Source organism: Entelurus aequoreus, linkage group LG25 (assembly GCF_033978785.1).
Source record: "Entelurus aequoreus isolate RoL-2023_Sb linkage group LG25, RoL_Eaeq_v1.1, whole genome shotgun sequence".
Taxonomy (NCBI): domain Eukaryota; kingdom Metazoa; phylum Chordata; class Actinopteri; order Syngnathiformes; family Syngnathidae; genus Entelurus; species Entelurus aequoreus.
In genome coordinates this window covers 12,204,082-12,226,917 of record NC_084755.1, presented here as the reverse complement: position 1 = coordinate 12,226,917, position 22,836 = coordinate 12,204,082, and the positions used below count along the sequence as shown (strand labels likewise).

The 22,836-nt window shown below is 43.3% G+C and overlaps 2 protein-coding genes across 4 annotated transcripts in view; one reads left to right on the top strand and one right to left on the bottom strand.

The window, feature by feature from the left end:
* The window catches only part of LOC133642843 (proton channel OTOP2-like), a 69,288-nt gene that overhangs the window by 24,018 nt on the left and 22,434 nt on the right, over positions 1 to 22,836 (bottom strand). The gene's annotated exons all lie outside the window — the stretch shown is intronic.
* The window catches only part of ush1ga (Usher syndrome 1Ga (autosomal recessive)), a 36,867-nt gene that overhangs the window by 11,192 nt on the left and 2,839 nt on the right, over positions 1 to 22,836 (top strand). The window contains exons 2-3 of one of the 2 annotated variants that reach the window (XM_062036460.1): positions 7,642 to 8,095; positions 16,723 to 17,510. In XM_062036460.1, the coding sequence (XP_061892444.1) occupies positions 7,642 to 8,095; positions 16,723 to 17,510 (1,242 nt within the window). Of the gene's footprint in view, positions 1 to 7,641; positions 8,096 to 16,722; positions 22,309 to 22,836 lie in introns of those variants that run through there. The other variant, XM_062036459.1, reaches the window with a different exon arrangement.

Below are 22,836 nucleotides of genomic sequence, written 5' to 3'. Positions count from 1 at the left end.
CAGCGTGAGGCGGGATGACGGACGCACACAACAAGCTCGTCGTTAACGGCTGACCTGGTTCGCTTGCCAGACAGAAAAATGGGCCCATTATGAAGCCTTCTAATTAAGGGTTGTGTAAAATGGAGGCATAATGCATGCCCTGCTGCGCTCTCTCACTCCTTTTGTCAAGGAAAAAAAAAAAGGATGGATGAGGCCATCTAATGATGTGGCAAAAATGCTGCCTCTACAAAGACAAAACTGCCTAGTTGGGGTTTACAAAGAAGCTGAACGTTTCAGGTATATTTATGGAAAAATTGCAAACGTTCACTGGGAAATATTCAAAATATGACATTGGTTAAACGGTTATTAAAGTGCAACTTCGGAAGTCAATTGTCATAAAAGTTGTGCAATTTTTATAATTTTTTTGGTTGGTGATTTGTTTTTTTGCAATGTCACCGTGATGAAAATGACAGAATAACCATACTTGCCAACCTTGAGACCTCAGAATTAGGGAGGTATTCAAAAGGCCCACTGGGGGAGGGGTGTGTGTGTGTGTGTATATATATACATATATAAATGGGTTATACTTGTATAGCGCTTTTCTACCTTCAAGGTACTCAAAGCGCTTTGACAGTATTTCCACATTCACCCATTCACACACACATTCACACACTGATGGCGGGAGCTGCCATGCAAGGCGCTAACCAGCAGCCATCAGGAGCAAGGGTGAAGTGTCTTGCCCAAGGACACAACGGACGTGACTAGGATGGTAGAAGGTGGGGATTGAACCCCAGTAACCAGCAACCCTCCGATTGCTGGCACGGCCACTCTACCAACTTTGCCACGCCGTCTCACATATATACACACATAATATATATATATATATATATATATATATATATATATATATATATATATATATATATATATATATATATATATATATATATATATAGCTGTAATTCACTGAAATTCAAGTATTTCTTATATATATATATATATATATAGAGATACTTGAATTTCAGTGAATTACAGCTATATATATATATATATATATATAAATATATAGCTGTAATTCACTGAAATTCAAATATTTCTTATATATATATATACTTGAATTTCAGTGAATTACAGCTATATATATATATATAGCTGTAATTCACTGAAATTCAAGTATTTCTTATATATATATATATATATATATATATATATATATAGAGAGAGAGAGAGAGAGAGAGAGAGATACTTGAATTTTTGTGAATTACAGCTATATATATATATATATATATATATATATATATATATATATATATATTTATATATATATATATATATATATATATATATATATATATATATATATATATATATATATATATATATATATATAGAGAGAGAGAGATACTTGAATTTTTGTGAATTACAGCTATATATATATATATATATATATGTATATATATATATATATATATATATATATATATATATATATATATATATATATATATATATATATATATATAATATATATATATATATATTAGGGCTGCAACAACTAATCGATTAAATCGATTAAAATCAATTATAAAAATAGTTGGCGATTAATTTAGTCATTGATTCGTTGGATCTATGCTATGCACATGCACAGAGGCAATTTTTTTTTTTGTGTAAATTTTTATTTATTTATTTTTTTAATTTTTTTTATAAACCTTTATTTATAAACTGCAACATGTACAAACAGCAGTTTCTAGTGAGGGTTGGAGTCCGCCAAGGCTGCCCTTTGTCACAGATTCTGTTCATAACTTCTACGGACAGAATTTCTAGGCACGGTCAAGGCGTTGAGGGGATCCGGTTTGGTGGCTGCAGGATTAGGTCTCTGCTTTTTGCAGATGATGTGGTCCTGATGGCTTCATCTGGCCAGGATCTGCAGCTCTCACTGGATCGGTTCACGACTGGGATGAGAATCAGCACCTCCAAGTCCGAGTCCATGGTTCTCGCCCGGAAAAGGGTGGAGTGCCATCTCCGGGTTGCGGAGGAGACCCTGCCCCAAGTGGAGGAGTTCAAGTACCTCGGAGTCTTGTTCACGAGTGAGGGAAGAGTGGATGGTGAGATCGACAGGCGGATCGGTGCGGCGTCTTCAGTAATGCGGACGCTGTATCGATCCGTTGTGGTGAAGAAGGAGCTGAGCCGGAAGGCAAAGCTCTCAATTTACCGGTCGATCTACGTTCCCATCCTCACCTATGGTCATGAGCTTTGGGTTATGACCGAAAGGACAAGATCACGGGTACAAGCGGCCAAAATGAGTTTCCTCCGCCGGGTGGCGGGTCTCTCCCTTAGAGATAGGGTGAGAAGCTCTGCCATCCGGGGGGGAGCTCAAAGTAAAGCCGCTGCTCCTCCACATGGAGAGGAGCCAGAGGAGGTGGTTCGGGCATCTGGTCAGGATGCCACCCGAACGCCTCCCTAGGAGGCCACGGGGAAGACCCAGGACACGTTGGGAAGACTATGTCTCCCAGCTGGCCTGGGAACGCCTCGGGATCCCCCGGGAAGAGCTGGACCAAGTGGCTGGGGAGTGGAAAGTCTGGGCTTCCCTGCTTAGGCTGCTGCCCCCGCGACCCGACCTCAGATAAGCGGAAGAAGATGGATGGATGGATATTTGGATCCTAGTAGATCAGGCCCTAAATATTTTAATCAGAGTAATCACAGAGTAGCTGTGGATACAATTTAGTATGATGGAGTGCATTCTCCTGGCCAGCTACTCTTCTAAATCCGCTATTTCCCACAGAATGAGTGCAAACAAGAGCCTTTAGTGCCGAGGACATAGTATTCCTCTAATGATAACATCCTGGTGATTGACACCAGGTACTAACATTAACCATAACTGGCTGCCATTGGAGGATAATGAAGACAATTTCATGGGGAAGATGCCGTCCTCTGCAAACATGCCTGCCAAAGAGAGTAAACATCCCCATGATACGATAAAGAACAAGCAAGGTGTGCAAATACACAGACTAAATAAATGGATGTGAAGCTACCTCCGTGTTGTGACATATACTCTCGAGCTGAGAACGTCATAAATAACTTTAAATAAAAACAGAACAAAGATAACAGCAGCACCCCTGTTGACTTTAGTTTACAGCATGTTTATGCAATCCTTGGTAATAACGTTGTTGAGGCCAGAGGACATTGTTTATATTCTGCATCAATGCTACAATTGCACTCTTTCAATATCAAAATTGTACTGAGGAATGGAAATCATTAGAGATGTCCGATAATGGCTTTTTTGCCGATATTGTCCAACTCTTAATTACCGATTCCGATATCAACCGATACCGATATATACAGTCGTGGAATTAACACATTATTATGCCTAATTTTGTTGTGATGCCCGGCTGGATGCATTAAACAATGTAACAAGGTTTTCCAAAATAAATCAACTCAAGTTATGGAAAAAAAAAATGCCAACATGGCACTGCCATATTTATTATTGAAGTCACAAAGTGCTATTATTTTTTTTAACATGCCTCAAAACAGCAGCTTGGAATTTGGGACATGCTCTCCCTGAGAGAGCATGAGGAGGTTGAGGTGGGCGAGGTTGAGATAGCGGGGGGTGTATATTGTAGCGTCCCGGAAGAGTTAGTGCTGCAAGGGGTTCTGGGTATTTGTTCTGTTGTGTTGATGTTGTGTTACGGTGCGGATGTTCTCCCGAAATGTGTTTGTCATTCTTGTTTGGTGTGGGTTCACAGTGTGGCGCATATTTGTAACAGTGTTAAAGTTGTTTATACGGTCACCCTCAGTGTGACCTGTATGGCTGTTGACCAAGTATGCGTGGCATTCACTTGTGTGTGTTAAAAGAAGTAGATATTATGTGACTGGGCCGGCACGCAAAGGCAGTGCCTTTAAGGTTTATTGGCGCTCTGTACTTCTCCCTACGTCCGTGTACACAGCGGCGTTTTAAAAAGTCATACATTTTACTTTTTGAAACCGATACAGATAATTTCCGATATTACATTTTAAAGCATTTATCGGCCGATGATATCGGCAGTCCGATATTATCGGACATCTGTAGAAATCATTGGCCGCATTGGTCTGAACGAGATGTGGTTTGAGGTGTTGTTTTCTCTAAACACGTACATTTGTCTAAATATGGCCAAGGACACACATTATTGTGAGTCTCCTGGACGTCGTTTTCATCACTAAAGGAAAAATCTTCCTCTGCCATTTTCAACTGTGGTTCTTTTTTTTTTTTTTTTGAGTCGTCAGCTTGAAGCGTCCCTCTGTCTCTGACTCCCTCGTCGTCATGTGACATGAGTGCGTGTCTGTTATGATTTTGCTTACTAGTTTCGATGGTTATGACTCAGGAAATAAAAGCCCAAAATAGTTTGTGCTTTTGTTCAGTTATTTTGCAGTATTTACTTTAATATACATTTTGAACGTAATAAAAAGGAGTACGGAAATTATTTAAATATTAATTGATACTGTGGGATTACAGTTGTGTTAAAAAAAAATAAAAAATAATAATTGGTATGGCCTATGCTGCCTCTTTGCATTGGAAAGATCGATACAAAAATGTTTAGAATAAGAAGAATAAGTGTATAGTACATTTTAACCAAAGTGTAGATAGAGCCCTGTTACAACATAAAGTAGCCACACTGCAAAAACTGAAATCTAAGTAAGATTAAATATCTCAAATAAGGGTGATATTTGCTTACTTTCTGTCTAATAAGATAATTCTTCACACTAAGCAAATTTTATGTTAGTGTTTTACTTGTTTTCAGGGTTTTGGTCCTAAATGATCTCAGTAAGATATTACAGCTTGTTGCTGAGATTGTATGACCTATATTGAGTAAAACATGCTTGAAACTAGAATATCAACTGATGCAAAGTTGGGTCATCAACACTCACAAGTATAAAACTACTTTTTTTAAAGTAATAATTTCTTATTTCAAGCATGAACAAAAAAAATCATGATGCCGAGCGCATATCATTATGTCAAGATAATGGCACTAGCATTTACTTAATTTAAGAATATTTTTCAACATATTGAGCAAAAAGGTCTCTTTTTTTTTCTACCAAGAAAAGTGCACTTGTTATTAGTGAAAATATACTTATTTTAAGGTATTTTTGGGTTCATAGAGGTTAGCTAATTTTACTTGTTTTGGAAAGTCTTGACAAGCCGAATTTTCTTTTTCTATTGGCAGATAATTTTGCTTAGTTCAAATAAAATACCCCTAATTTTTGTATTTTTTTTTTCTTGTTTGTGCAGCTATGAACAGTAAATTGGCAGTAACTAACATTGATTAGTTTAATAATAATTTAGTGAAAATAATAACTGGAAATTTTGCAATTTGTTACTGCATACCTCAGTAGCTAAATTTTGAATTTTTGCAACCCGTTTTAAAATGGTTCTATTATCATATATATATATATATATATATATATATATATATATATATATATATATATATATATATATATATATATATATATATATATATATATATATATATATATGCCAAATAATATTTTATGATATATTATTATGATATATTATCGCAAGAGGTTACCGCAATATAGATTTTAGGCCCCTTTCGACAATCCCTAGTACCTGGTAGCACCTATTGGTATTTAGCTGAATGTACCACACAATGAAAGAGCCCCACATATGCCCCTCTACATTGTCCAACCAATCCTGATTAGAGGAATGTGGCGTGACATCATTCGCCGATTCACAATTATGCGGTGCCAGCCAGCTGAAACCATCTCAGCCCTCGCCTGAAACCTGAGCTAGGCAGCAAAGAAGCAGCGGCGACAAGCCCGAGGTCAAATTACAGCCCGACTCTCATGGAGGCCACACCGAGGTGTGTTGTGGACGTTCTTGTGTACTGGTCAACAACAGCAACATGGTGATTGTGCTACTTCAGCTGCCGGAAGACCAAACCTTGATTTATGAACTAATTTATTAAGAGGACTGATTGTTTCAGTTAGTATACAGTACATTTCAGTTTGCATTGTAGAGTTCAGATCAGTAAACCACATTTGGTTTCTGGCCTACACACAATGCTGGGTGCTGATAAAAAGCAATGTACCGTACTGTGCAAGATAATTAATGTTCCAACTGAGAAACTACATTTTTTTTGGCAAATAATCATTAACTTAGAATTTATGGCAGCAACACATTGCAAAAAAGTTGGCACAGGGGCATTTTTACCACTGTGTTACATGGCCTTTCCTTTTAACAACACTCAGTAAATTTTGGGGAACTGAGGAGACCAATTTTTAAAGCTTTTCAGGTGGAATTCTTTCCCATTCTTGCTTGATGTACAGCTTAAGTTGTTCAACAGTCCGGGGGTCTCTGTTGTGGTATTTTAGGCTTCATAATGCGCCACACATTTTCAATGGGAGACAGGTCTGGACTACAGGCAGGCCAGTCTAGTACCCGCACTCTTTTACTATGAAGCCACGCTGTTGTAACACGTGGCTTGGCATTGTCTTGCTGTAATAAGCAGGGGCGTCCATGATAACGTTGCTTGGATGGCAACAAAACCTGTATATACCTTTCAGCATTAATGGTGCCTTCACAGATGTGTAAGTTACCCATGCCTTGGGCTCTAATACACCCCCATACCATCACAGATGCTGGCTTTTACACTTTGCGCCTATAACAATCCGGATGGTTCTTTTCCTCTTTGGTCCGGAGGATACGACGTCCACAGTTTCCAAAAACAATTTGAAATGTGGACTCGTCAGACCACAGAACACTTTTCCACTTTTCCACTTTGTATCTGTCCATCTTAGATGAGCTCAGGCCCAGCGAAGCCGACGGCGTTTCTGGGTGTTGTTGATAAACGGTTTTCGCCTTGCATAGGAGAGTTTTAACTTGCACTTACAGATGTAGCGACCAACTGCAGTTACTGACAGTGGGTTTCTGAAGTGTTCCTCAGCCCATGTGGTGATATCCTTTACACACTGATGTCGCTTTTTGATGCAGTACTCCCTTAGGGATCCAAGGTCACGGGCATGCAATGTTACGTGCAGTGATTTCTCCAGATTCTCTGAACCTTTTTGATGATATTACAGACCGTAGATGGTGAAATCCCTAAATTCCTTGCAATAGCTGGTTGAGAAAGGTTTTTCTTAAACTGTTCAACAATTTGCTCACGCATTTGTTGACCAAGTGGTGACCCTCGCCCCATCCTTGTTTGTGAATGACTGAGCATTTCATGGAATCTACTTTTATACCCAATCATGGCACCCACCTGTTCCCAATTTGCCTGTTCACCTGCGGGATGTTCCAAATAAGTGTTTGATGAGCATTCCTCAACTTTATCAGTATTTATTGCCACCTTTCCCAACTTCTTTGTCACGTGTTGCTGGCATCAAATTCTAAAGTTAATGATTATTTGCAAAAAAAATATTTGTTATCAGTTTGAACATCAAATATGTTGTCTTTGTAGCATATTCAACTGAATATGGGTTGAAAAGGATTTGCAAATCATTGTATTCCGTTTATATTTACATCTAACACAATTTCCCACCTCATATGGAAACGGGGTTTGTATTCTGTTTGTATTTACCATTTACACAACGTGCCAACTTCACTGGTTTTGGGGTTTGTAGTATATTCAATGAAAAGTCATCTAATCAAGTTATTGTGTTCCACAGAGGGAACCCAGACAAGTGCGACATATGGGGCAACACGCCGCTCCACCTGGCCGCCGCCAACGGTCACCACAACTGCCTTTTCTTCTTGGTGTCGTTTGGCGCCAACATATGGTGCCTGGACAACGACTACCACACGCCGCTGGACATGGCCGCCACCAAGAACCATATGGACTGCGTCCGCTACCTGGACTCCATCGCCGCCAAGCAAACGGGCCTGAACCCCAAGCTGGTCAACAAGCTGAAAGACAGGGCCTTCCGAGAGGCCGAGCGGCGCATCAAAGAGTGCGCCAAGATGCAGAAGAAGCACCACCAGCGCATGGAGAGGAAGTTCCAAAAGGAGGCGCCCGAAGCGTCCTTGTCGGACGTCATGAGCTTTTCCAGTTATAGCAGCAGCTCTGTTAGCCACAAGCTGCACAACCTCAGTGCAGCCGCCGGTAGTGTGCCATATTCACAGGTTGTTTACCACTCTAAATATTTGACTAAGGGTTGACCAAGAGGCAAATTGAGAGCTAGAAAGACTGACTGAACGGGTGGATAGACAAATACTTTCTTAGGGACAGACCTTCTTAGGGACAAACATTCTTAGGGACAGACTTTCTTTGGGACAGACCTTCTTAGGGACAAACATTCTTAGGGACAGACTTTCTTTGGGACAGACCTTCTTAGGGACAAACATTCTTAGGGACAGACTTTCTTTGGGACAGACCTTCTTAGGGACAAACTTTCTTAGGGACAGACCTTCTTAGGGACAAACATTCTTAGGGACAGACTTTCTTTGGGACAGACTTTCTTAGGGACAAACTTTCTTTGGGACAGACTTTCTTAGGGACAGACTTTCTTAGGGACAAACTTTCTTAGGGACAGACTTTCTTTGGGACAGACTTTCTTAGGGGCAAACTTTCTTTGGGACAGACTTTCTTAGGGACAAACTTTCTTTGGGACAGACTTTTTTAGGGACAGACTTTCTCAGGGACAAACTTTCTTAGGGACAGACTTTCTTAGGGACAGACTTTCTTTGGGACAGACTTTCTTAGGGACAGACTTTCTTTGGGACAGACTTTCTTAGGGACAGACTTTCTTAGGGACAAACTTTCTTAGGGACAGACTTTCTTAGGGACAGACTTTCTTAGGGACAAACTTTCTTTGGGACAGACTTTTTTAGGGACAGACTTTCTCAGGGACAAACTTTCTTAGGGACAGACTTTCTTAGGGACAGACTTTCTTTGGGACAGACCTTCTTAGGGACAAACATTCTTAGGGACAGACTTTCTTTGGGACAGACTTTCTTAGGGACAGACTTTCTTAGGGACAGACTTTCTTTGGGACAGACTTTCTTAGGGACAGACTTTCTTAGGGACAAACTTTCTTAGGGACAGACTTTCTTAGGGACAAACTTTCTTCGGGACAGACTTTTTTAGGGACAGACTTTCTCAGGGACAAACTTTCTTAGGGACAGACTTTCTTAGGGACAGACTTTCTTTGGGACAGACCTTCTTAGGGACAAACATTCTTAGGGACAGACTTTCTTTGGGACAGACTTTCTTAGGGACAAACTTTCTTTGGGACAGACTTTCTTAGGGACAGACTTTCTTAGGGACAAACTTTCTTTGGGACAGACTTTTTTAGGGACAGACTTTCTCAGGGACAAACTTTCTTAGGGACAGACTTTCTTAGGGACAGACTTTCTTTGGGACAGACCTTCTTAGGGACAAACATTCTTAGGGACAGACTTTCTTTGGGACAGACTTTCTTAGGGACAAACTTTCTTTGGGACAGACTTTCTTAGGGACAGACTTTCTTTGGGACAGACTTTCTTAGGGACAAACTTTCTTAGGGACAGACTTTCTTAGGGACAGACTTTCTTAGGGACAAACTTTCTTTGGGACAGACTTTCTTAGGGACAGACTTTCTTAGGGACAGACTTTCTTAGGGACAAACTTTCTTTGGGACAGACTTTTTTAGGGACAGACTTTCTCAGGGACAAACTTTCTTAGGGACAGACTTTCTTAGGGACAGACTTTCTTTGGGACAGACCTTCTTAGGGACAAACATTCTTAGGGACAGACTTTCTTAGGGACAAACATTCTTAGGGACAGACTTTCTTTGGGACAGACTTTCTTAGGGACAAACTTTCTTTGGGACAGACTTTCTTAGGGACAGACTTTCATAGGGACAAACTTTCTTAGGGGCAGACTTTCTTTGGGACAGACTTTCTTTGGGACAGACTTTCTTAGGGACAGACTTTCTTAGGGACAAACTTTCTTAGGGACAGACTTTCTTTGGGACAGACTTTCTTAGGGACAAACTTTCTTTGGGACAGACTTTCTTAGGGACAGACTTTCTTTGGGACAGACTTTCTTAGGGACAGACTTTCTTAGGGACAAACTTTCTTAGGGACAGACTTTCTTAGGGACAAACTTTCTTTGGGACAGACTTTTTTAGGGACAGACTTTCTTAGGGACAAACTTTCTTTGGGACAGACTTTTTTAGGGACAGACTTTCTCAGGGACAAACTTTCTTAGGGACAGACTTTCTTAGGGACAGACTTTCTTTGGGACAGACCTTCTTAGGGACAAACATTCTTAGGGACAGACTTTCTTTGGGACAGACTTTCTTAGGGACAAACTTTCTTTGGGACAGACTTTCTTAGGGACAGACTTTCTTAGGGACAAACTTTCTTAGGGACAAACTTTCTTAGGGACAGACTTTCTTTGGGACAGACTTTCTTAGGGACAGACTTTCTTTGGGACAGACTTTCTTAGGGACAGACTTTCTTAGGGACAAACTTTCTTTGGGACAGACTTTCTCAGGGACAAACTTTCTTAGGGACAGACTTTCTTAGGGACAGACTTTCTTTGGGACAGACTTTCTTAGGGACAAACTTTCTTTGGGACAAACTTTCTTTGGGACAGACTTTCTTAGGGACAGACTTTCTTAGGGACAAACTTTCTTAGGGACAGACTTTCTTTGGGACAGACTTTCTTAGGGACAGACTTTCTTTGGGACAAACTTTCTCAGGGACAAACTTTCTCAGGGACAAACTTTCTCAGGGACAAACTTTCTCAGGGACAAACTTTCTCAGGGACAGACTTTCTTAGGGACAAATTGAGAGCTAGAAAGACTGACTGAACGGGTGGATAGACAAAACAACTGACCACCATATCACAGACGGATAAAGAGACTGTCTGACCAAATGACTGATAGAGTAGGAACGGGCGGACAAAGAAACTGACCAACGGAGTGACGCCAGACGGCCAGAGAGACAAAAAGGCAGATAGTTATAAAGACAACAAATTAACTGATGGACAAACCAACCGACTGATTAATGGAAAAACAGACAGACAGAGAAAAAACAGACATAATCAATCACTCAAAGCTTATTTATATAGCCCTTAATCACAAGTGTCTCAAAGGGCTGCACAAGCCACAACGACATCCTCGGCTCAGGGGCCGTATTTATCAAGCGTCTGAGAGTGCCATTTTACACTTAAGTCCTGAGAATTTGCTAAATTTAGTCCTACTCTCAAACTTAAGAATAAAAGCTATTTATCAACTTTGTTAAGTCTAACAATCACTCCTACTCTCCACGATATTTAAGAGACCTTCAGAGGTGTCCTAAGTGGTTAGGAGTTGCCAGCAGGGGATGGCACTGAGGCGAGAGAAACGTGCGCTAACGTTCAGGGAGCGGAAGGATGTCCTGGCTTTGTTTGATGACGAGAAGCTGATCAAACGGTAGCGTTTAGGCAGAGCGGGTATTATTTTTGACACAGATTTAATAAGGGGCGTCATCTCATCAGCAACATCACGCAGCAGAGCTTTCACAGCAGAACTAAAGGTCATCACAATGCTTCGATATCTCACCACTGGGAAAATGCACAATTATTTTTGATTCATTGCCAATATTGTTTGTTTGTTTTGTATTGTTGTTTGCGCTTACGCGCCAAGCAGCAGCTCAGAGTACCCACCCTTTTTGGATTCACTCGAGGGAGTACTTGAGGGTGCTCCCCCGGGTGATTCCCTCGTTCTACTGGGGGACTTCAACGCTCATATTGGCAACGACAGTGAAACCTGGAGAGGCGTGATTGGTAAGAATGGCCGCCCGGATCTGAACCCGAGTGGTGTGTTGTTATTGGACTTTTGTGCCCGTCACGGATTGTCCATAACGAACACCATGTTCAAGCATAAGGGTGTCCATATGTGCACTTGGCACCAGGACACCCTGGGCCGCAGTTCCATGATCGACTTTGTAGTTGTGTCATCGGATTTGCGGCCTCATGTTTTGGACACTCGGGTGAAGAGAGGGGCGGAGCTTTCTACCGATCACCACCTGGTGGTGAGTTGGCTGCGATGGTGGGGGAGGATGCCGGACAGACCTGGCAGGCCCAAACGCATTGTGAGGGTTTGCTGGGAACGTCTGGCAGAGTCTCCTGTCAGAGAGAGTTTCAATTCCCACCTCCGGAAGAACTTTGAACATGTCGCGAGGGAGGTGCTGGACATTGAGTCCGAGTGGACCATGTTCCGCACCTCTATTGTCGAGGCGGCTGATTGGAGCTGTGGCCGCAAAGTAGTTGGTGCCTGTCGTGGCGGTAATCCTAGAACCCGTTGGTGGACACCGGCGGTGAGGGATGCCGTCAAGCTGAAGAAGGAGTCCTATCGGGTTCTTTTGGCTCATGGGACTCCTGAGGCAGCGGACAGGTACCGACAGGCCAAGCGGTGTGCGGCTTCAGCGGTCGCGGAGGCAAAAACTCGGACATGGGAGGAGTTCGGGGAAGCCATGGAAAACGACTTCCGGACGGCTTCGAAGCGATTCTGGACCACCATCCGCCGCCTCAGGAAGGGGAAGCAGTGCACTATCAACACCGTGTATAGTGAGGATGGTGTTCTGCTGACCTCGACTGCGGATGTTGTGGATCGGTGGAGGGAATACTTCGAAGACCTCCTCAATCCCACCAACACGTCTTCCTATGAGGAAGCAGTGCCTGGGGAATCTGTGGTGGGCTCTCCTATTTCTGGGGCTGAGGTTGCTGAGGTAGTTAAAAAGCTCCTCGGTGGCAGGGCCCCGGGGGTGGATGAGATCCGCCCGGAGTTCCTTAAGGCTCTGGATGCTGTGGGGCTGTCTTGGTTGACAAGACTCTGCAGCATCGCGTGGACATCGGGGGCGGTACCTCTGGATTGGCAGACCGGGGTGGTGGTTCCTCTCTTTAAAAAGGGGAACCGGAGGGTGTGTTCTAACTATCGGGGGATCACACTCCTCAGCCTTCCCGGTAAGGTCTATTCAGGTGTACTGGAGAGGAGGCTACGCCGGATAGTCGAACCTCGGATTCAGGAGGAACAGTGTGGTTTTCGTCCTGGTCGTGGAACTGTGGACCAGCTCTATACTCTCGGCAGGGTCCTTGAGGGTGCATGGGAGTTTGCCCAACCAGTCTACATGTGCTTTGTGGACTTGGAAAAGGCATTCGACCGTGTCCCTCGGGAAGTCCTGTGGGGAGTGCTCAGAGAGTATGGGGTATCGGACTGTCTGATTGTGGCGGTCCGCTCCCTGTATGATCAGTGCCAGAGCTTGGTCCGCATTGCCGGCAGTAAGTCGGACACGTTTCCAGTGAGGGTTGGACTCCGCCAAGGCTGCCCTTTGTCACCGATTCTGTTCATAACTTTTATGGACAGAATTTCTAGGCGCAGTCAAGGCGTTGAGGGGATCCGGTTTGGTGGCTGCGGGATTAGGTCTCTGCTTTTTGCAGATGATGTGGTCCTGATGGCTTCATCTGGCCAGGATCTTCAGCTCTCACTGGATCGGTTCGCAGCTGAGTGTGAAGCGACTGGGATGAGAATCAGCACCTCCAAGTCCGAGTCCATGGTTCTCGCCCGGAAAAGGGTGGAGTGCCATCTCCGGGTTGGGGAGGAGATCTTGCCCCAAGTGGAGGAGTTCAAGTACCTCGGAGTCTTGTTCACGAGTGAGGGAAGAGTGGTTCGTGAGATCGACAGGCGGATCGGTGCGGCGTCTTCAGTAATGCGGGCGCTGTATCGGTCCGTTGTGGTGAAGAAGGAGCTGAGCCGCAAGGCAAAGCTCTCAATTTACCGGTCGATCTACGTTCCCATCCTCACCTATGGTCATGAGCTTTGGGTTATGACCGAAAGGACAAGATCACGGGTACAAGCGGCCGAAATGAGTTTCCTCCGCAGGGTGGCGGGTCTCTCCCTTAGACATAGGGTGAGAAGCTCTGTCATCCGGGAGGAGCTCAAAGTAAAGCCACTGCTCCTCCACATCGAGAGGAGCCAGATGAGGTGGTTCGGGCATCTGGTCAGGATGCCACCCGAACGCCTCCCTAGGGAGGTGTTTAGGGCACGTCCGACCGGTAGGAGGCCACGGGGAAGACCCAGGACACGTTGGGAAGACTATGTCTCCCGGCTGGCCTGGGAACGCCTCGGGATCCCCCGGGAAGAGCTAGACGAAGTGGCTGGGGAGAGGGAAGTCTGGGCTTCCCTGCTTAGGCTGCTGCCCCCGCGACCCGACCTCGGATAAGCGGAAGAAGATGGATGGATGGATGGATGGATGGATGTTTTGTATTATTTTGTAGTTTATTGTCAAAATATACACTCCCATTGTCCACTTAAATATTTCTAAGATATTTCTTTATTCTTAGACAAGGGATTCCCTTCCGTGATTGGTCATTTCTATGGACACAGAAACGACGTCACCTAAAATTCCGTTTACGGCACATAGTAATGTCGTAATTCAGCTCTGAGTGTGACACTTAAGATTCAGTCCTACATTTCGCTGAAAGTGTGAGTAAGACGCTTGATAACTAACTTTTAAGTGCAGCTTTCAGCGAAAAATTTCTTTACTCATAAGTCAACTCTTAGCAGACTTCTTAGGAGTAATTCTAAGAAGCTTGATAAATACGGCCCCAGATCCCACATCAGGGCAAGAAACATCTCAACCCAAAGGGGTTACAAAGAGAAACCTTGAAGGGGACTGCAGATGTGGGAACCCTCCCCTTGGGCGACCGGTGTAATGGACGTCGAGTGGATCTAGTTAATATGTGAGAGTTTAGCCCATAGTGGGGCCAGTAGGGGATCATCTTGAGTGGAGACAAGTCAGCAGCGCAGAGACGTCCCCCAATTGAACAGCTAGCGCACATCTGTGGTCACCTAAAACCCTCTCCACGCAGGAGAGGGGGGCAGAGCAGAAAAGAGACGGAAGATCAACTGGTCTAAAATGCTAGAGTATACAAATGAGTTTTAAGATGGGACTTAAATGTCCTACAGTACTGAGGTACCATCTCTAACTGTTACCGGGAGGACATTGCAGAGTACTGGAGCCCGAATAGAAAACGCTCAAGAGCCCGCAGACTTTTTTTGGGCTCTGAGACCAAGACAGGTATACCGACCAACAAACAGACAAACTTAGCTAAAGAACAGAGAGAGCAGTCAGTACAGACGTACAGTTGTGGTCAAAAGTTAACATAGACTTGTAAAGAACATAATGTCATGGCTGTCTTGAGTTTCCAATCATTTCTACAACTCTTATTTTTTTGTGATAGAGTGATTGGAGCACATACTTGTTGGTCACAAAAAACATTCATGAAGTTTGGTTCTTTTATGAATTTATTATGGGTCTACTGAAAATGTGACCACAGAACTTTCCTCCAGAAGGTCTGATCTTTGTCCGTGTGATGTCAAATGAAACAAAAATTTAGCAATTTGGCCACAATACCCAGCAATATGCTTGGAGGAGAAAAGGTGAGGCCTTTAATTCCAGGAACACCATATCTAAGTTGTTCCAGAGCTTGGGAGCAGCAGCGGCGAAAGCTCTGTCACCTCTAAGCTTCAGCCTTGTGTCAGGGACTGTCAAATCTTAGGGATCGGGGGGGGGGGGGGGGGGGGGGGTCAGTAAGGCTGAAGAAGGTCGGAGAGATATGTTGGAAAGAGGTTGTTTAGACATTTGAAAACAAATAGTAGGAGTTTAAAGTTGATTCGGTAGTGCACAGGGAGCCAGTGAAGGAACGCTAGTATAGGGGTGAAGTGCTCATGCCTTCCCAAAGTCCTGACTTAAATCTGTGGACAATGCTGAAGAAACAAGTCCATGTCAGAAAACCAACAAATTTAGCTGAACTGCACCAATTTTGTCAAGAGGAGCGATTTAAAAACAGGAAGAGAGGAGGCCTGTCTAACACTCAAAGGTAAGTCGTTCCAGAGCTTGGGAGCAGCAGCGGCGAAAGCTCTGTCACCTCTAAGCTTCAGCCTTGTGTCAGGGACCGTCAAATCTTAGGGATCGGGGGGGGGGGGGGGGGGTCAGTAAGGCTGAAGAAGGTCGGAGAGATATGTTGGAGAGAGGTTGTTTAGACATTTGAAAACAAATAGTAGGAGTTTAAAGTTGATTCGGTAGTGTACAGGGAGCCAGTGAAGGAACGCTAGTATAGGGGTGAAGTGCTCATGCCTTCCCAAAGTCCTGACTTAAATCTGTGGACAATGCTGAAGAAACAAGTCCATGTGAGAAAACCAACAAATTTAGCTGAACTGCACCAATTTTGTCAAGAGGAGTGGTCAAAAATTCAACCAGAAGCTTGTGGATGGCTACCAAAAGCGCCTTATTGCAGTAAAAACTTGCCAAGGGACATGTAACCAAATATTAACATTGCTGTATGTATACTTTTGACCCAACATATTTGCTCACATTTTCAGTAGACCCATAATAAATTCATAAAAGAACCAAACTTCATGAATGTTTTTTTGTGACCAACAAGTATGTGCTCCAATCACTCTATCACAAAAAAATAAGAGTTGTAGAAATGATTGGAAACTCAAGACAGCCATGATATTATGTTCTTTACAAGAGTACGTAAACTTTTGACCACGACTGTAGACTGGACTCACAAATGAACGCCAAGGCAAAAAGACTGATCAACTAACCAACCAACAACTAAACAGATGGAGGAACAATGACCAGGAGGGCGAACAGACAGAGTGACTAAAAGCCAGATGGACGCAGACACAGAAAAACTGACCGACGAAGCAACATTCTGACCAGAAACTGTTCATTGTTTGACACTGAAGTATGTGTCCTTGCTGTGTCCCCGCCAGGCTACCCTTCATGCCACAAATCGAGGGAAAACAAAGATCCAGAAGAAACTGGAGAAGAGAAAACAGGGAGATGGGAGCTTTAAGATCTACGAGGAGGGGAGGAAAAGCGTACGCTCCCTCTCAGGACTCCAGCTGGGCAACGATGTCATGTTCATCAGACCGGGCACCTACGTCAACTCCAAGGAATACGGCCGCCGGAATGTCCGCGACATGTTCCCCAGAGACGACGACGCCATTTCACGTGCCATCAGCGAGCCCGACCTTCATGGGAACTACGTGGACCAGTCGGAGGTCAGCACAGACTCGGGACACGATTCCTTGTTCAACCGTCCTGGTCTGGGCACCATGGTCTTCCGCAGGAACTACGTGAGCGGGGGGTTGTTCGACCTGAACGGTCAGGAGGGAGCTGACGGTTCAGACAACACGGTGCATCTCCGCAGCCGGCTGCACCCTCACCGCAGTCTGGACGAGGACAGCATCGGGAGCGCCCGCAGCCTGCAAGAGAGGAACATCGACGAGCTTCCCTGGGAGGAGGTGGAATTAGGGCTGGACGACGACGACGAGGCCCACACCAGCCCGTTGGAGGTCTTCCTGGCCGTGCACGGCATGAGCGACTTTTTCTCCATCTTCAGGAGGGAGAAGATTGATCTGGAAGCGCTGCTGCTGTGCTCCGACCACGACCTCAAGAGCATCCACATCCCTTTAGGACCCAGAAAAAAGATCTTAGATGCCTGCCAGAGACGCATGGAAACCATTGAGGACCCAGAGTGCATTGAGGACACTGAACTGTGAGTGCACTTACCAATGTGGACATCTGCACAATCTAGTGAGAGCCAATACAAATGTGTATTAGCCTCTCTGGATCAGTGCAACAGTGTGACACTATATTGTCTAGAGCAGGAATATTCAACTAAGTGGTTTCGGGGGCCACGTTTCCAGAAATCTAAGGACCAGGGGGCCTGACTTCTCCCTTCACTGTTAGTCTTATTTTGCATATTACGGAGAACCTGCGTCCTCTACAGTAGACATTTGATTTTGGTCTATTTATTTTGTCAGCGTTACAGGGGCGCTCTGCCGTTTTTAAGGACCTTCTGCAAAAAAGCTAGTTGAAGATTATTACTATGACAGCACCCTTTGAAAGAAAAAATGCAAAAAATGTGAATCTCTCACAAGTTTTTTGCTCACAATTGAATAGCCCAAATTATGAAAAAGAGAGGACCTCAAATGGAACCTTGAGGAACATTACGAGTAAAACTAGATGAGGTGTGAATGCTCCAATGCTGAAGTTGAACTGAAATCCTGGATTTTTTTTTTTCAGAATTGTTGACGTAGAGCAAACAATTCCTGAACAGGATGAATATTTTGGCAGTTGGAGCAGTTGGAATCAGATGAAAAATGTGGGAATTGTGGAACTTTGAAGAATGTCCCATTGATTTCAATGGGAATTTCCCCCAAAATTGGTAAAGTGGGAATTTTAGTGAAAATGGTAAAACACTTGAATAGAGATGTCCGATAATATCGGACTGCCAATATTATCGGCCGATAAATGCTTGAAAATGTAATATCGGAAATTATCGGTATCGGTTTCAAAAAGTACAATTTATGACTTTTTAAAACGCCGCTGTACGGAGTGGTACACGGACGTAGGGAGAAGTACAGAGCGCCAATAAACCTTAAAGGCACTTCCTTTGCGTGCCGGCCCAGTCACATAATATCTACGGCTTTTCACACACACAAGTGAATAAAATGCATACTTGGTCTACAGCCATACAGGTCACACTGAGGGTAGCCGTATAAACAACTTTAACACTGTTACAAATATGCGCCATACTGTGAACCCACACCAAACAAGAATGACAAACACATTTGGGGAGAACATCCGCACCGTAACACAACATAAACACAACAGAACAAATACCCAGAACCCCTTGCAGCACTAACTCTTCCGGGACGCTACAATATACACCCCCCGCTACCCTCTCCCCCCCACCTCAACCCCGCCCTCCCCAAAAACGCCCACCTCAACCTCCTCATGCTCTCTCAGGGAGAGCATGTCCCAAATTCCAAGCTGCTGTTTTGAGGCATGTTAAAAAAAATAATGCACTTTGTGACTTCAATAATAAATATGGCAGTGCCATGTTGGCATTTTTTTTTTTCCATAACTTGAGTTGATTTATTTTGGAAAACCTTGTTACATTGTTTAATGCATCCAGCGGGGCATCACAACAAAATTAGGCATAATAATGTGTTAATTCCACGACTGTATATATCGGTATCGGTTGATATCGGAATCGGTAATTAAGAGTTGGACAATATCGGAATATCGGATATCGGCAAAAAAGCCATTATCGGACATCTCTACACTTGAATGGTCTGTTGAAATGTTTGGTGTGGAATTTTTTCAAATCGGTTCAGAAATGCTGAAGTAGTAACATGTTGAATTGACAAATGGTACTACAGAATTCCTGGAATTTCGGGCAAACCGGGAATTTTTCCAGTTAAAAAAACAACTGAGTTTTTTGTCCTGATTAAGAGGAACGTTTGGAAGGTTGAAATGCGTTGTGGAAAATGGGTGGAAATAGGGCTTTGGAAAAGCAGGAATTCTGGAAAATCCTGGAATTTTTTTTAACTTGGAAAAATTATAGTTTGAATTTCCAGAATGGTGAAATGTGTTGAAGGTGGAATGGTTCGAATAGGTTGAAAAATGTGGAAATGGTGAAAGTTTGAAAAATGGCCAATTCATTTTGAATGGGGTAAAAATGTCCCGGAAAACCTGGAATTCTGGGAAATCTGGGAATTTTTGGAATTTGCCAAGGGAAAGCCCGCGACTCCCGAATAGGCTGAACAGTTTGAAGTGGGAGCGGTTTGAATGGGATGAAAAATGTGTAAGGTAGAGCGCGCCAAAATCTGGAGAAGAAGAAGAAGTTTTAATAATAAATAGATTAATTTTGGTGTAGAAAACCATGCTTTGGAGCATTCACACAATTAAAGGAGTTGGACAAATGACTACTGATTGCATGTGAAGTAAACAAGCTACAGTAATCACATTACCAACAAAATGTGTACCTGCCAAAAAGGAAAGAACTTAAAAGGGGTGCATTCAGAGCACTTCATTTTTTCCACATTTCATGCTACAGCCTTGTTCAAAAATGGAATAAATTCATTGTTGTCCTCAAAATTCTACACACGATACCCCATAAGGGCAACGTTTTTTTTTCAAATGTATAACAAAAACAACCTAAAAGCAATTGTCAGGTTCAAACGCTGATGACATCTATCAAACAAGACAAGAGGCAAAGAATCAAACAGAGACAGAATTCAATTTGGACTCAATGTATTGAGGAGAGTCGCCGTCGACCTGTAACCTCTTACAGTGTCTCCGCACGCTCTGCCACTCCTCCTTCTTTATTTGACTTTCTCCCCCCCCCCCCCACCTGACCACAGCTGCTTCCAGAGGGAAGTGGGTCGTAAACAGCGTTGCCTTTGGTTACCGAACAGTTCAAAAGAAGAGGTTGTAAAATAGTTCAAAAAGAGTTCCATAAAATAGTTCAAAGAGTTCCATAAAATAGTTCAAAAAGCGTTCGTAAAATACTTCAAAAAGAGTTCGTCTAGAAATTGGGCAGATCCTGTCATCTCTCCGCTTTGAAGTCACAGTGGCGTTCCTTGACCACACGATCCTTGACAGAATCGGGTCAGGGTCCAGTGGCATGGAGTCCCAAGACGACTGGGGACCCTTTTCTGCTGCAGCCTTCTTCCGCCGTTGTGGTAGTTCTTAAATCTACCGTCTTCCGCCTGCTCCGCCGTTGAGATCTTCACCGTATCCCTGGCTAGGGGGCAGTCAGGTACTAGGCCTTTGCCAAGGGCCACCTGGGGTAACAGTAGTAAACCTCCTAGTGCCCCAAGACCCCCATAGAGGACCCTCCACTTTAACGTCATGCCCAGGACAATGTACATAAGTATGGTGCATGAACAAAGTATTATAGCAAAGGCTGTGAATACTTAACTACATGGGTTTTTTGGGGGGTTTTTTTAATAATAAATTTGCAATAAAAAAATGAAGTGAATTATATTTATATAGCGCTTTACATAGTGAAACCCAATATCTAAGTTACATTTAAACCAGTGTGGGTGGCACTCGGAGCAGGTGGGTAAAGTGCATTGCCCAAGGACACAACGGCAGTGACTAGGATGGCGGAAGCGGGAATCAAACCTGGAACCCCTGCTGGCACGGCCACTCTACCAACCGAGCTATGCCGCCCCGTTGAAATAAAAACAACTTTTCCCAATGTCATAACGGGGTATTGTGTGTAGAATTTTGAGGACAAAATAGATGTATTCCAAAAATGTGGAGAAATACTTTATAACAGGAGCACTCTTGTGTTTTTTGTAATTTTCTCCAAAAAATGTTTGCCCCCCCGCCCCCGAGTTTCGAACTGAGCTTGGGGTCCCGTATGATGTCACTCCTAGGCCGGTCCTCCAGTTGAATAGCACTGCCCTAGATGGTGTTGTGCTTGCATGAATGTGGTTTTTTTGTCAAGTGTCAAACACTTCATGAAATTTGTGTTCTACCGCATTACGTGCAAATACCTGGAGTGACTAAAATTCACGTCCGCGGTCTTTGTCGTCTGCTAATTTGAGGTCGAGAGAGTCACATTTCAAACTCTGACCTGTTTACTCGGATGCTCTGTGAGTGGACTACAATTACATTAGTCATCGTACGAGCAAGTCAGCGTAGAACTTCCCCTTATTGATCATACCTCTGTGTGGCATGTGATCCCTCCCAGCAAATCATCAAATTAAGCAATGCTTAATTATTTATAATTTGGACAAACTATGATGACAGTTTAAACTCAAACCCTAACCCTGCCTACACACACAAAGGCCTCTTGCACACAAAGATACCACACAATTAGTGCAACATACAAACCGGCATAATTAGTATCATTAGTCTGGGGAATTTCACAGGGGAATTTATCAAAGTGTAAAAAAAAATTATTTGTTGGCTATTGATAATTGCTTTCAACACAACAGGGCGGGAGATCTTGGGTGTTAAACGAGTAGTCCGGTCATTACGTGACACACTTTCACACAGAACCCCGTCCCGCCTCTGTTAGGGCTCTCACACTAACCCTCCAAGCTGGAAAAATTGCGAGCTAGTGTCAGTGTTGCATCAAAAGGTTCCACAGGTAACATTACGTTTGTGTCAAAGTCGTTACAGAGGTGGGACACTTGTCAGCGTGTGAGGGTATTTCATGGAATTTGCGCACATATATTGTTTTTATGTCAACAGTGGTTCATTTCTTTTTGCACTTGTATGTTGCATAAAACATTGCACTGTTAATAAATGTCTCACGATGGCAACTAAAGATGTGATGTATAGTTATTTGAAGGGAGCCGGAACTTGAGGAGCCGTTAATTTTAAAGAGCCGTTTAAAAGATTGACTTGTTATTATAGTTTTTTTATAATTTTTTTTTTTATCATGGAAACAGTCACTGGTATAGCAGTTATACGATAAGAATCATTTATATTACTGTACTCTATTGGTGGGAATTATTTTGAAATATTGGCTTTATTAGGGTCCACCCTGTACCCTGTATAAAGGACTCCCACAGGGAGTCCTTTGTACAGGTACAAAGGAACCTATTGTTATTGTAAGGTTTTATTATTATTAGGGTCCGCCCTGTACTTATTAATATTCCGCCGCCACAAAAAAACGCTAATTTGACCCACTTAACATGCTTCAAAACTCACCAAACTTAACACACATCATGACCTGTGAAAATTGCCATCTAATAAAAAACCAAACCCCAAAAATCAAAATTGCACTCTAGCGCCCCCTAGGAAAAAAACAAACAAACTGCCTGTAACTCCCACTAGGAAGGTCGTAGAGACATGAAACAAAAACCCCTATGTAGGTCTGACTTAGACCTACATTTCATAATTTCACATCCTTGGGCAAAAACCAACAGGAAGTTGGCAATTTCCCATTTAAGACAAAAATGTACTAAAAACACTCATTTTTGCCTCTTTGAGCTGTAATTTGACCCCCTTAAAATACTTCAAAACTCACCAAACTTCTCACACACATCAGGACTGGTGGAAATTGCGATCTA